The sequence below is a fragment of the Kryptolebias marmoratus genome, linkage group LG21 (genome assembly GCF_001649575.2).
Source record: "Kryptolebias marmoratus isolate JLee-2015 linkage group LG21, ASM164957v2, whole genome shotgun sequence".
Classification (NCBI taxonomy): Eukaryota; Metazoa; Chordata; class Actinopteri; order Cyprinodontiformes; family Rivulidae; genus Kryptolebias; species Kryptolebias marmoratus.
Window position 1 is genome coordinate 12,802,154 of NC_051450.1, and position 13,530 is coordinate 12,815,683.

The window sequence follows — 13,530 nt, forward strand, 5'->3', positions numbered from 1 at the left end:
TGTACCTCATTTATAAAGGCGTAGTGAACAAGTTCGCTGGCAAGGTCCTTCGGGGAGTCCGCTGAAAGTTTCCCAGAAAATATTTCCATTAGAAAAATCTGCAAGGACCCTACATTCAAAACATCTGAATAATTACTCTTTTTTTGTTATAAAAGCTCATACTTTATCAAATAAAATCTATATTTGTGTCCCCCTAGGAATACATCTTATTGAGTCTAAATGATTTGGTGTTTTTGACATTTTCATGGAAGCATTTTTATTATTAATATGCAGAACTTACTTGGAAAGATGTCACAGCTAAGCTGCCTATGAAGTTTATCATCCATCTTCAGGAACAAAGAGAGCTGAGGAGAAATCAGAAGATCAACATTTAAGTTAAGCAGTTTATCTTTCGTCTTCAGAAGACGATGCAGCATTTTAGCCCAGTATGCTTTATCTATAAAGAAGCCCAGACTAAAGTGTTTAAACTAAAATGGGCAAAGTACCTGTAGTACTGTGTGACTCACATGAGTTTTGGTCCCTTCTTCATTCGACTCCAAGTTACAGTGCATCTGAACAACCTACAAACACAACAGTGCAGACAACTTAAAGCGCAGCAAAGTTTTTACGATGTATTTTGGGTAATAATAAGAAATAGTATGTAATCCTTTTAAGTGATAATAAACAGATGCACACATGCAGGTCATATCAACAACTTAAAGGGCAGAAAAAAGTTCCTGCACAATACTTTCATAACATCCATGACAATGACAGATCTGACCTACATCAGAGGGACTAAATGATGCTAATTTACATGTGCAAACAAATTAAAAGGCAGGTTTTATTCCAGACTTACATCTTTAACATTCTACAGGAAGCAATCAGCAAAGATTTATTTAGACATTATTTAAGCACTGTTTCAACCCCGCTGTTTTTTTTTTTTTGTGGTGTATCGAACGAGCTTTTTTTGACATCTTAAAGCCTAACCTTTCTCGTCTCGGTCTCCTGGGGTTCAGGAGTCGGCGTCTTCACAGTCTCAACCTGCTCCTGAGACAAGGACAGAGCTCGAGGGACGGGGTGAGGTCGAGCCGAGGCGAAGTTCATCAGCGGGTAAATCCCATTTCTGTGCAAAGGAAAGGACATGACGCTGACATCACACAGCAACCACAGAGACTAAACAGATCCTGGCTGAGGCTCCACTTACTTGACATCCTCCAGAAACTTGTCCAGTTCCAAAGGAGAAACATGAGAGTACCTAGAGGACACGAAGACACAAAGGAGAGCGTATTAGACATCACCTGTCATGTTATGCTGACATAGAAGCTAAAAATACTATTAGGGTTTACTTGAGCTGAACTCCGAGTCTGTCGTCATGTTTAATCTCAGCCATGACGGCGTTGGGGTCAAACGACTTGGTTTTCTCTTCCACACAGTTTTCCGGAAGCAGGTCTGTGGATAAAACACACATCCAGCAAAAAAAAATAAGCTTCAACAATCTAAGGAACGAGGGAAAAAAGACGTGATTTAAAAACTGAAATGAGCTTTAAGAGCAGATGGGTGATTTTCGTGTGGAAATCTTGGCAGCTCAGTGAGCGTGCGGAGGTGAGAAACTCACACTGGTTGTTGATGAGGCAGTGGGCGGCGAGCAGTTTGAGGGAGTGGACTTCGAATAGGACTCTGTGGAACAGGAGGTCGTGAGCTGTGGGACGGAACTTGGGGTCGTGACGTAAACACGACTGCGTGAACTCCTGCAGAGAGCGAAGAAAACCGTGAGGCGACGCCACACGGCTGGACTGACCCAGGCTCATAAGCATCTGTGTGTTTTATATTTAAATCCTAGCTTTACAGAAACACTCACACCAATATTGGACAGACTCCTATATTCAACACAGAATCTGTATATTTATTTTGAATTTTGTGGGACGCTGCATATTTAGGACTCACTCTCATGAGGGGGTCTTCCAGAGATTGACCTGCATTGACAATGGCCTCCTTGGACACAGCAGTGTCTCCATTGGCCTGGATTTCCAACACCGCCATCTAGGAGTAAAAATAAATCTTTAACACACTGACTGAACCCCCACGCAGACAGACTGAAATCTTTTGAACGTGTTTTGGTTTCTCACCTCTAGAGCACAGATGCCAAAGGAGAAGATGTCTATGGAGTAATCATCTTCACCGGCTGGAGATAAAACAGACGACAGAAAGGTTAAAAAAAAAAGAGAAAAAAATGATAACACACAAAAAAAGAAAATGTAGCTGCAGTCACGCTGAAGCATGGATATATCCTCTCTCAGTTTTGAGATTTTACAGACCAGGAAAAAAAAGAAAACATCTGGTTCTTTCCAGGTCCTAAAATGAGGTTATTACAACAACATATGATTGATGACATTATCTTATTAACAAAACTAAGAAAAAGTAGCACAACCCTTCATGAAAAAGCTTAAAGAACCACTTTAAGCAGCAATAATTTATTCACTTATGTATGACTTCATCAGTCATTTATATCATTTAATTATCTATTCTTCTAACACTTATTTAATTTATTTAAATTGTTTATGCAGATCTCTAAAAGGTATTTCAGTCAGGTTCAGGTTTGGACTTTTAACCACAATTTTCTTCCCTTTTTGAACCAATGTGTTGCAGATTTTTTGCTTTGTTCACAATCTTTTACAAACATTATCTGTTTTTATCTTTCTTCTTATTATGTGTTGGTATATAAAAGTACTTTATTCTTATAATGACCGTCTGTGGATGAGTCTTACTGCAAACAGCCTATTTTCTCTAAAACTAATCCTAATGTTCCTCTAAATGTCTCCTGATTGAGTTGTTTGAAATGTTACAAATGTTTTCTGGCCCACTGATTTTATAAACAACATTATCTCCTTCAATTACAGTTTAAACGCAGTCATTTTCTAACAGCTACCTGATGAAACGTCTCTTCTGCTCGTGGTTTTAAGCCCTGCCTGATTACATTCTGCTGCACAGGACGCTTAAAGAAATTATAGGTGATAGCTGGTGTTTTTTACACCCCGTGCAACCAAAGTAAAGTCTTGTTAACTGGATCAGAAAGGAGCATCAGATTATTTCTCATAGATTTTGTTTTTACTGAGAAATCAAACAGAATTTGTCAACTTGACTCAAGAGGTTAAATGACAAAAATAAACTTGTTTAATTTGAGAAAAACTTGGTGATAAAGACAAGTTACAAACTCCTATGTGATCGTATCAATTTAAAATAATTTGATATAATAAAACTGGAGAAAGGCAGCCATCATCGTCCCACTCACCTCCGTATTCTGGAGCAAAAAAGTGAAGATTCCTCTGCTCATCACGGTGTTGCCTTCCTTTACTGTGAACACTGGCATCTGGGAACACTGATGGGAAGAGACAGAAAGGAAAAAAATCTGATAAGATGCACTAATGACTGGAAAGGATCAATAAGAACAATAAAAACCTCTTTTATATCTTACCATTAACAAATAGCCGGTGCCACACTGGAAATTAAAAAAAGGAGAAAAATTTAGATGTTATTTCTGGTTTCTAACACTGCATTAAAAGTCTTGTAATTCATTTAAATTATGCACAAAGTTCGTTAACTTGAAGAGCAAACAAAACCAGCTGTAATATCAGAGAAAGCCCTGCTGGGAGCAGACCTGAGCCGATCTTGATGAGGCCATTGTGCTGGATGAAGATGGTGTCACACGTCAGGTTGCCATGGATTATCGGAGGGTCGCAGGAGTGCAGATAGCTGCCAGTAAACAAGAAAGCATCTTATTTATGTTCAGGCTTTAATAAAACCTCTGGCGTCAGCTCCGTTCGGAGGAAATCTATCAGTACCTGAGCGCCGACAGAATCTGGGTACACCATCTCTTCCAGGCCTGAAACAAAACATAAAGAGTTGGCTCCAGACAGAAAGTGTGGGGGAAATGGACTGTCTGAAACAGCATTTAAATAGGGTTGTTACATTCGAATGATTAAACCAAATTAAACCATTTAGGCAGGCTGAAAAACACGAAGAAAAAGATCCAGGATAAAGAGAGAATATATATGACTGAGCAGATTGAGCCACCAGGATGTTACATAATCTTTAATCCTGCAGGAAATATGGATCTAAACAGTGACAGAACTGCAGTACTTTCAACTACCACCATAAGACTACGACTGAGACACAATATATGACAGGAGCAAAGAGGCTAACCTTCACATTCATGGTCTTGTGGTTCTTCTTTGTCTTCTTCAGGAATTGCTTCAGGCTGCCTGACGACATGTATTCAGTGATGAAAATAACCTGCATTTCCCACAAATGGGGGAGAAAATAAGGACCGGATTAGGTGAAAAGCGTGTTCGCAATTAAAACTGGTAAAAAAACAAAACAAGCAGGTGAAAGAACGAAATTCTCACCCGAGCCTGGCTCTCTTTCATGTCAAGCCAGTACTTGTGAAACTTGACAATGTTGGGGTGTTCAACCTGCATCAAGTTCTCAAACATCTCTTTGATTTTCTCCTGCACAACAAACACAGAATGGCTCAAATTCATCACATAAGTCCTGGAAGCCTTTAGTAATAAAGCTATTTGTTAATTATCTAAGTGGTTTGTGTTTAAAAACTAAAAACTAGCAAGAATACTTATTTATATTTTGCTGACAAAATATTATAACTTGGCTGAACCAAAATTATAGTCTAGTGGTAGCAAATTAAATGTTTTGTATTTGAATTAGTCAAAAATATGAATCTACATCTCACTTGTCTTGCAAATAATGATCCTATTAGGTATAAAAAACACTGGGACAGCGACGCTTACTCATTAGTATGGCGATACAAAACTCTAGCCTTCCAAAAACAAAAAGTAAGTTCCTTTTTACATACAGTTTACCAAAATGTCTAGACAAAATTTAAATGCATTTGTCAAAGAATGAATAAACACATGTGGCTGCCTTCAATAAAATCATTATGCAAACAGACAAACTTGCAACCTGACTGCCGATGTTAAAGGAACCAACAGCTGCTATGCTAAGCTACACAGGGTTTTGGTACCTCCTGAGCTTTGAAGACCTTCTTGTCAGAGAAGAGAACTTCATTCCACACCACCTCGACACCTTCCTCCGTGTCCATGGCCAGAGAGGCACTCTCCACACCCGGGACATTACCTTGGCTCACCTGCAGGAGGCAGAAGGACACAGGTGTAGCATTTAGCACGATGCTAGCACGACATCTCGTCATTTTCAAACACCATCTTTAATAAAACTAAACACTGGAGCAAACATGTTATTAAATAAGGTTGCCATAAGTCTTAATTGAGCCAAAATGATTGTAGTTGAATTTATTTAACATACTTTCTTGCTACACAATATGTGCAATAGATGTAGAAGAAGGCATAGTTATTATAAAATTACCAGCAATTATTGAAACGGAAATGGTCTCAAAATGTCAAAAGCAACTATTGTGTTCAAACAAAAACAGCCTCAAATAAGCAACAAGCTTATTTACACACCCAGCTCTTGTGAACTAGATTTAAACTCATGTAGTGTATGCAAGTAGCCATTTTTGTTAATATATACCTCTCATGAGAATGGCTATAGGGAAACAAAACACACGGCTACAGTCTGTAAAGATACAAAGTTTTATAATAGCTGTAAACGAAACAAAGCCAGGTGGAAATTTCCATTCTGCAGCTACAGTACCCATCTCTGAAACTTTAATTATAATATTACTGAGATACTAAAGGACATGCTAGTCCAGTACAGGTACTTTAAAACACTTGGTCTATAGTTGGTATCGACAGCATTTAAAACTCACAAAACAAAAAAATAAAACGCCCTTTTATTTCTTGGAGCTCACCCCCTGCAGTGGTTATAATATCTGCTAAAAGCCCTGTGCAATATATTCACCGGATTATGACTCTGGAGGCTCCATTGAGAGAAAGGTGAATGGTAGTAAAAAAAAAAAAAAAAAGAGGACAGTACAGTACTGTCTACAGTTCAGTTTTCATCCATTATTGCCTGACAAAGCATCAGAGCACACAGATGGGAGGCATCAAATACCACCAGCCGGCTATAACATGATGAACAGTAAAGAGGGGCGAGGGGATGAGCAGCAGCTTTTGTAAAAAAAAAAAAAAAAGAAAGACAGATTAGCGGGCGGCCGACATAGAGGGAGAAGTGCGGGGACTGTGAAAGAGGGGTTTATAGAGATGACAACAAGTTGCAAAATGGTGGTGGCTCTAAAGTAGCAAAGAAACGAATGAAGCGGAGGGGAGAGCCTGGAAGGGTCTGTAATCTGGCAGACAGCCCGCGGCTTCATCACCGCAAGAGGCGGCACCGTAGCTAAGAGCTAAAAGACGACTCATTGCAGGAAATTACTGCCTCAGCTCGGTGGGCCTGACATAACCTCCTGTTACAATAAAGCACGGTGAAGCGACTCGTGAACCACTGTAATCAAGGTCACAATCTACTGCAATAATAAAAGACCCGCAGGTTGTATTAAACCTGCACCTTGCTCTGCTTATAAAAAAATCAAAAGGCATCACGTCCACCAGCCCAAGGATTTTTCTGTTATAAATGTGTTTCAGCAAAGATACATATTTGAGTTTATAAAGACACAAAGAGCCAACAAATTTAACTTCTCTAACATAAAAAACCGTGTTCCTTAAGATTTCCTTATAAGGAACTAGATTAGATTAGTTTCCACCCCCTTGGTGCACACTAGTACATTTCCATTTATTTTTGTCTGTTTTATATTTATTTTTGCCCATTAACTCTCTTGTGTGCGCTCCATTTGAAATGTATACATGCCTTCAAAAACTCATTTCTGTCTTGACTTCAGGGTCCCAACTGGATCAGAGCTTCTCTTTTCTTGCACTTTCAATCTTAAGAATAAGTTTGCCCTTAAAACAGACGAAGTTATGGTGCACAGAGATGCCGGATCTCTATTTGAGTGATTATAAACTCTTGCTACAGAAAGCTTCTCCTAGAATAATGACTTGTTTTAATGGGAGTCTGACCCTGGGTAATAATACTCTCATGACCCCCAAAGAGTGCCCAGGAGGTGTTCTTTAATCAGCTGCATGTATTTACTCCACATCGAACAGCTGGCGTCAGAAAATGATGCTGGATGTTTGGACACAGCAGGGCGTCAAGCTGTTCTATGAGCCACGAAGAAACGAATAATGAGAAAAGCACTCAAGGATGGTTTTTTTTTAACGTCATACATTTTGGGGCGTCTTGTTGTAATTTTAGATGGATCACATTTTATGTTGCGCAGCATCACCACGAAACATGTCGGTTTTGCTTTTATTTATTCCAACGTAAAAAGGAAAGAACGGACGCAATCTGTTAAAGAAATGATGTTTGAACCACTGGACAGATTTTACCAAAACTCCCAGAAAGTAATCATTGGATGAACGTCTACAGCTGATTCAACACAAAAATGTCCATGACCAAGTCAGTCTTACAGCTACTGAGCTAAAAATGAATGTGGTAGCAGCTGAAAGTCATTCACAACACGTACTCTGACATGTGCTAACAAATCACTCATAACGTCACTTTCAGGGTTTGACCGAACAGCGATAACCCTGTTAACTCTCAACATAAGGTGGCGGGCGATATGCAATAATTCCAGAAATGCTAGGCCTTTTTTTATTTTAAGATTCTTGGTGTAAAATATGCCTTTGCTCCTGAATTGTGTGAAAATCAGTCAGCGTAAGGATCAAATCCAGCTGTTTTGGTACCTGCGGTAGAAATAAAAGCTGCTTTCAGGTCATGTAACACTACTAGCCCACTATTTGCCACAAGACTCCTTTCTCCTCCTGCTGCTACAGAAACTTAATTCACTGGCTGAATATTCAGATCCTTGTAAATATTTCTGCATAAATGTCCATTGATGTATTTAAAGCCAATAGATTCTGTAATTACTCTGTATTTTCTACTTTTACTTGCTTAATGCATCCAATAACTGCAACACTTGCCACCCTAATACTTACAAGCATTCAGATTTCTTTAAGTATAACCAGCAGGGATAGTAGAAAAATATGAGAAATTATCAAAATGAAACAGAAATAATGGAAATGATCACTTAAAACCATAAGATAGGTCGGTTTCCTCTGTGTTTATTGACACTAGCACAAGTTTGTGTTGCAGAACTTCTGTATTTAGTCAAATTTTGAAAGCTTTTTATTAAAAACCTATTTGTAAAGTGGGGTGATTCCATCGCTATTGTCATGTCTGTCCAAAAACGCTGAGTGCTTCTGAGCTCCTGTAAAGCTTGACGAAGGTGCCGCAGTTCTAGTTATTATTATTTAGACTTCTCTCCATCCAGTCAAGTGGACTGAAGCACTCCTCCAGTGCTTCAGGGATGACTTGAGCCAAAACAACTTTCTGTGTCGCACAAAATCAAAGCAGCAGATTACAAAATACTGCAGCTTTGTTGGTTTTCACATCTGAAATTTTGAAACTCCACAGATATCTTGAGGACGAACCAGCCACAGCTGAGAAAATAAACTAAATTTTTGTCCACTTTGATTTGTTTTCTTGTCCTACGGCGCAGCTGTGGAGCTTCTCTGCAGGGTTTTCTTTACACACGTTGGAGACGTGACATATAATCTTACTACTCCCTCTCACTAAGAGATGATAATCTGATTAGCGGCGTTGCAGTGCTGAAACACAAAGCTCTGACTTGTTGACAGCGGAGGGAATTCCTTTGCTTTAATAACAGCCCAGAAGGAATCGTGTCAGTTTCTTTACGACCTCAGTACTTTTTTTTCCCTGTCTAGATATTGTGAAAGACTCTGTCCCCTGTCCCAGCGGGTTTAGTGGGGTCTGCTGCTCGGCCTTGGTAGCGTGAGACATACAAACAGCACAAACAGCGCTGAGCTCTGATTTGTTGCTGCTTGGGAGGTGGGGTCAGGGCGTGGATGGAGATTTAAGAATCATGTGTTCGTGTCAACACAACAAAACATCTATTCGGAGGTTTGCTGACTGGGTTAAACTCGATCCCAAAGGCTAGTCCCACAAACCCCTCATTATATTACGACACTGCTTATCCCCGCACTCTTCTTGCTGACATGTTTTTCAGCGCGATTTGACAAGCTTGGTTCACCACCGGCAGGAAAAACGCCACTTAAAGTATCAAGTGAACTGCCGCAACGTCAAACATAACCTATAATCTTCGACGCATTAAACCCCCACATAAACAAATTTCATCATACAGCGCAGCAGCGTCATTATTTCCTGCCAAGATCTATTAAATCAGATGAAGCTGGTAGAGACTCTTGTGAATAGTTGTGGATTTACGATTTAATTAAAGATGTGACGGAGGAGATTTTTCCAAATGTGACACAATGTTCATTTAATTCAATTAAATGCCATTATTGTGTCTATTTTCAGGACACGGTCGTAAAATGGCAGTGAAAAGAATCTGATCTTTGTTAGCACCTTACTGTGTGGGGTTAGCATGTTCTCCTTGCGTCTCAAAATAAAAACAACAAAACAATCCTGTCAAATTAGAGTTAACAGGAATTGAAGCTTTTCTGGATGTGCGCAAACCCGAAACTCTCTTTATTTCAGATGGTGACAAAGCTCGATTAACTACAAACTCTTTAATTATCTGTGAACTTTAATTTACAAGCCGAAAATATCACTGAGCGTAATTATTCTAGCCCACATTTGTGCTCGTCTTTCACCGAGAGTTGGCCGGGATTCAGGTCCATCATAATAGGAGCAAAAACAATCTCAGTCCCTCTGCAGAAGACTCTTTGTTGTCAAGGATTTGTACAGTAAAAAAAAAAAAAGTAATAATAATTGGAAAATGTTGGTATACTGGTGCATCAGATATGTATATATAAACCTTTCAGAACTGAAGATGCTGTATAAATTTAACAAACTGCTGTGGTTTTATAGAAGTAAAACAGGAAATTTTACCATCTGGGCTTTGTCATTTAACGTGTTCATTTTAAAATATAACTATGCAGCAATTAATTTGTATTTTAATAAAAACGGATGCACTATTTTCTGTGCCGATCTGAAATTTGCAAGGGTTAAATCTCAGTCCGACAGCTCTTTCAGTCCGAAAATGTAAATGAAAGGCTCTTTGTCTGACGGTGTGTGGGTTCGATCCTTACCACGACAAAGAGCTTTGTCTGTTACAAAAGTAGCACTGCTTCGACCGAATGTCTTCCCACACCTCATGCCTCGACGATGAGCCAATTTGCGGCGCTGCATTAATTTTTAATAACTACATCTGGAGCAGCGACGGCTACACCCAGGTGATAACGAGAATACGCGCCGCGCAGGGATGCTGCATGGAAATCAGCCCCTTTTCTTCCTCTTGCTTTGTGCTCTCGCCTGCAGTGATTCTTCTGCCATCAATGAGGAGGAGGATCAAAGTGTTGCTCTGAATTGTTCGGGAAAACGCAAAAAGGCAGAGTCTGTATGGATGTGAGAACGCTAAAAAACAGGCGTATCCTCTTCAGTTCAAGCATCCTGTTAGTTGCTAGAAATCAACAAGGTTTATTTTTCCATCACGACTGACAGATCATTATTACAGCACGAAGAAACAGCCCAAACTACGGGTTGTGGAGGCTCGTTATACCTGCAGAAACACATTTAGGGTATATAGAGTTAAATGTGAACTCAATGTGCTGCAACTACAGTAATTCTAGCTGTCTATAATCCTGACATTATGACCGAAAATATAAGCTTTGTGAGGTTAAAGAAGTCTCAGTTGGCACTTGTTCCAGATATTATGAAAATCTCAAGCCAGAAATATGAAAATGTACATATGTTTTTGATAACCTGAAAAGAATAATGCCTCAGGCCACGCTGGTAAGAGATGGGAAGGAGGAAAAAAAAAAGCATCCTTTAATCCTACAATTATTAAACTTTCCTTTCCTCTCAAAATCAACTTCCTAAACTCTACACAACCCCATCAAAACAGCAAATAATATTGTGATTAGCAAACTAAATTTGATGTTTAAAAAAAAAATGGAGCATACCTTCAGTATGAAAACATGATTTAGGATTAAAGGCCTATCAGTCCTTGGAGGAATGCATGTCACCCGCTGCCTTTCCAGAGTTTTCAACCAAGACCATTTTATGATGAGAAGTGGTGTTTTAGCTGTTTTGGTCAAACCTTGAAGCTGATCTGCAGTATATGATATTGTGAGATCTCACTTGTGTGTTGAGGATGACTCTCAGCTACTACCACACCACACACAGACACAAGCAAAAACATTACTGCCTGCCTTCTATCGACAGGTGGTAAGCAGGAATCAGATTAAGAATGTATGTAATGTAATTTGCAAGCAGGTACCAAATATAACTAAAGATCAAATGGTTTATTAGTTTTAATTATCAAGCTGTAAATCGTCAACAGACTTACAATAAAATAATTGAAAAATTTAACAATGTAAGGTAAAAAATAATCATTGGAATCGGCTCAAAAGACTCCAGTCGGTGCAAAAGCGTTAATCTAAAAAATGTTGTCGATAATGGGTTGATGAGCAGACACACCATCAGCATCATTAACACCTCCTTCCTGTCCCCGTCTTCCCTCCGAGCGCTGACCGTCTGCTGACCTGCGCCCGCCGTGCACGCTGTCTCCACATATCTGTCTGTGTCGCCCCGGGATCCCACATGCGAGCTCATAATCAGGTCAGCGCCTCAGATAGTGCTCTTCCTCTGAGGCACGATTCCCAGTGACCACAGTTCAATCAGACAAAACCATGTTTGGTCCCTAATATCCAGAGTTATCTCAGACTTCTCAGAGCACAGAAAAGGTTGGTTTTTTTTTTTTTTTTGGAGTCACATAAGGTCAGACAGGCTCACAAGGGCACATCAGACAGATCAGCCCTCATCACGTCTCACTTTTTCATTTTCTCATGGCGCAGAGGAGGCCTCCCTCTGAGAGGAATGTCTGAACAGGGCGGATGGATACGGAGCTGCAGCAAAAACACAGATAAAGCGCAGTCGAAACAAGCTGACGTGGAGCAGAATTTAATGCCCCATTATGCTACAAAAACAAACCATTTTAACAAAAAGCTTGGATTCAGTCAGCTTACAAACCTGGCTAGTCTTGTTCAGTCACCTCTTTACAAAATCTATAAATGTCTGATTTCTGTAAACACCTTTGCTCGGGAAATTGTCTGTGTCATGTTTCAGTCTGTGCCAGAGATTACACCATCCAAGCTGCCCTCTTCCCTTTTGTGAAAGTGACAAAGCTCAGATTTATGAAGCCGGAGGGAGACGGAGACGGCTCTCAGGATGTGAGAAGCAGACCTCACTCAGACGTGACGGGCATAGGAAGTGCCGGGCAGCCTCGTTACGTAAGGCTTTTATTCTCCTGCAAGAAAACCCCCCAACGATTACTTCTACCTGCAGGACAGAGGTGGTGCATTTTTCAATGTTGCATAAAATGAGCTGAGCCGAGCCAGGGGGGCTCCAAACTGTTTTTAGCGGGGAAAAACCTACTAACAGGAGGCACGCTTATATAACTTATTTTGTGCGATGAGAAGCCCGAAAGCAACTGAATCCAGAGTCAATTTGCATCTTCAAAGAAACAGAGACTGAGTGAAAGTATTTTATATACATTAGCGTATAAAGGAGGCAGAAGATGACAGGTTGAAACATTTTTAGTAAGAAGCACGGCAAAGCGAAGTAAATCTATGTCAGAACATAAAGCAGCACAAAGCAGGGTTCTGAGCCGGGTGGGTTGGACATAAAGACACCGTTCAGAGCTACAAATAAAAGCTCTCCAAAGAGCCTGCTGTCACTCTGAACAGAACTCTGTTCGTGACAAACCCCATGAACTTTCTTGCAGGAACTGACTCGGTGAGCTGAAAAAAGCCCCATTTTCCTCCAAACAGCACACACACCTATGTAAATCAGCATTCCTGTGTCGAAGCAGGGGCAAGGTCAAAGAACCTGGAGGCCATTTTTGCTCGCTCGTACCTGCAGTTTCTATCTGACACTCTCAAGACAGACAAGAGAGAAAACCCTCCGGACAAACTGAAAAAGCAAAAAGGTGCTCAGACAAAAAGGTATGTTTAGAAAACAAAAACACAACTGCATTCAGGGCTGAGATACACATCTGGGCCTTAGCGCAGCGTGAAGGATATGAGTATCAGCTGCTATGTGATAAACACGTGAGCCTGCATCGTGGCTCAGAGGCTAAACTATCATCTGCTGACGGCTCGGTGAGAGCAGAGGCATCATGGGAGAAATCATACACCACCTTAATCATCAGGTTCAAGTCTTCTTTACTGTGAGAGGTAAAAACTGCATTGTGCAGCAAAATAAACCACCAGTGTTCACTACGATAGTCATTTTTAACTATAGAGTTAATGAAGTCATTTATCATTTAGATACTCCTTGTTACACTGGAACATCATCCTAATGAATTTTGGGTGAATATACAATGAAAAAAGTGAAATGCCACTAATTAAAAACTGAGTTTTTTGATCAAAATTTAATTCCAAAGGTTTCTAAATAAATTTTATGAAAAAACAAAGGGTTGCTCAGATTTCTAATGTGGGATGGAGGGTCTTTTTTTCACAAAAA

General features: G+C 40.0%; 1 protein-coding gene across 3 annotated transcripts in view; it reads right to left on the bottom strand.

Annotated features, from left to right (window-relative positions):
- Positions 1 to 13,530, bottom strand: part of nrbp2b (nuclear receptor binding protein 2b) — a 38,785-nt gene that overhangs the window by 2,347 nt on the left and 22,908 nt on the right. For 2 of the 3 annotated variants that reach the window (XM_017406603.3, XM_025003825.2), the window contains 16 exons: positions 5,015 to 5,137; positions 4,383 to 4,484; positions 4,180 to 4,269; positions 3,819 to 3,859; positions 3,635 to 3,729; positions 3,452 to 3,475; positions 3,269 to 3,355; positions 2,106 to 2,161; positions 1,924 to 2,019; positions 1,595 to 1,727; positions 1,326 to 1,428; positions 1,184 to 1,234; positions 967 to 1,102; positions 486 to 560; positions 281 to 344; positions 6 to 61 (listed from right to left, as the gene is read on the bottom strand). In XM_017406603.3, coding sequence (XP_017262092.1) covers positions 6 to 61; positions 281 to 344; positions 486 to 560; positions 967 to 1,102; positions 1,184 to 1,234; positions 1,326 to 1,428; positions 1,595 to 1,727; positions 1,924 to 2,019; positions 2,106 to 2,161; positions 3,269 to 3,355; positions 3,452 to 3,475; positions 3,635 to 3,729; positions 3,819 to 3,859; positions 4,180 to 4,269; positions 4,383 to 4,484; positions 5,015 to 5,137 — 1,332 coding nt within the window. The remainder of the gene's footprint in view (positions 1 to 5; positions 62 to 280; positions 345 to 485; positions 561 to 966; positions 1,103 to 1,183; positions 1,235 to 1,325; positions 1,429 to 1,594; positions 1,728 to 1,923; positions 2,020 to 2,105; positions 2,162 to 3,268; positions 3,356 to 3,451; positions 3,476 to 3,634; positions 3,730 to 3,818; positions 3,860 to 4,179; positions 4,270 to 4,382; positions 4,485 to 5,014; positions 5,138 to 13,530) is intronic. The other variant, XM_017406604.3, reaches the window with a different exon arrangement.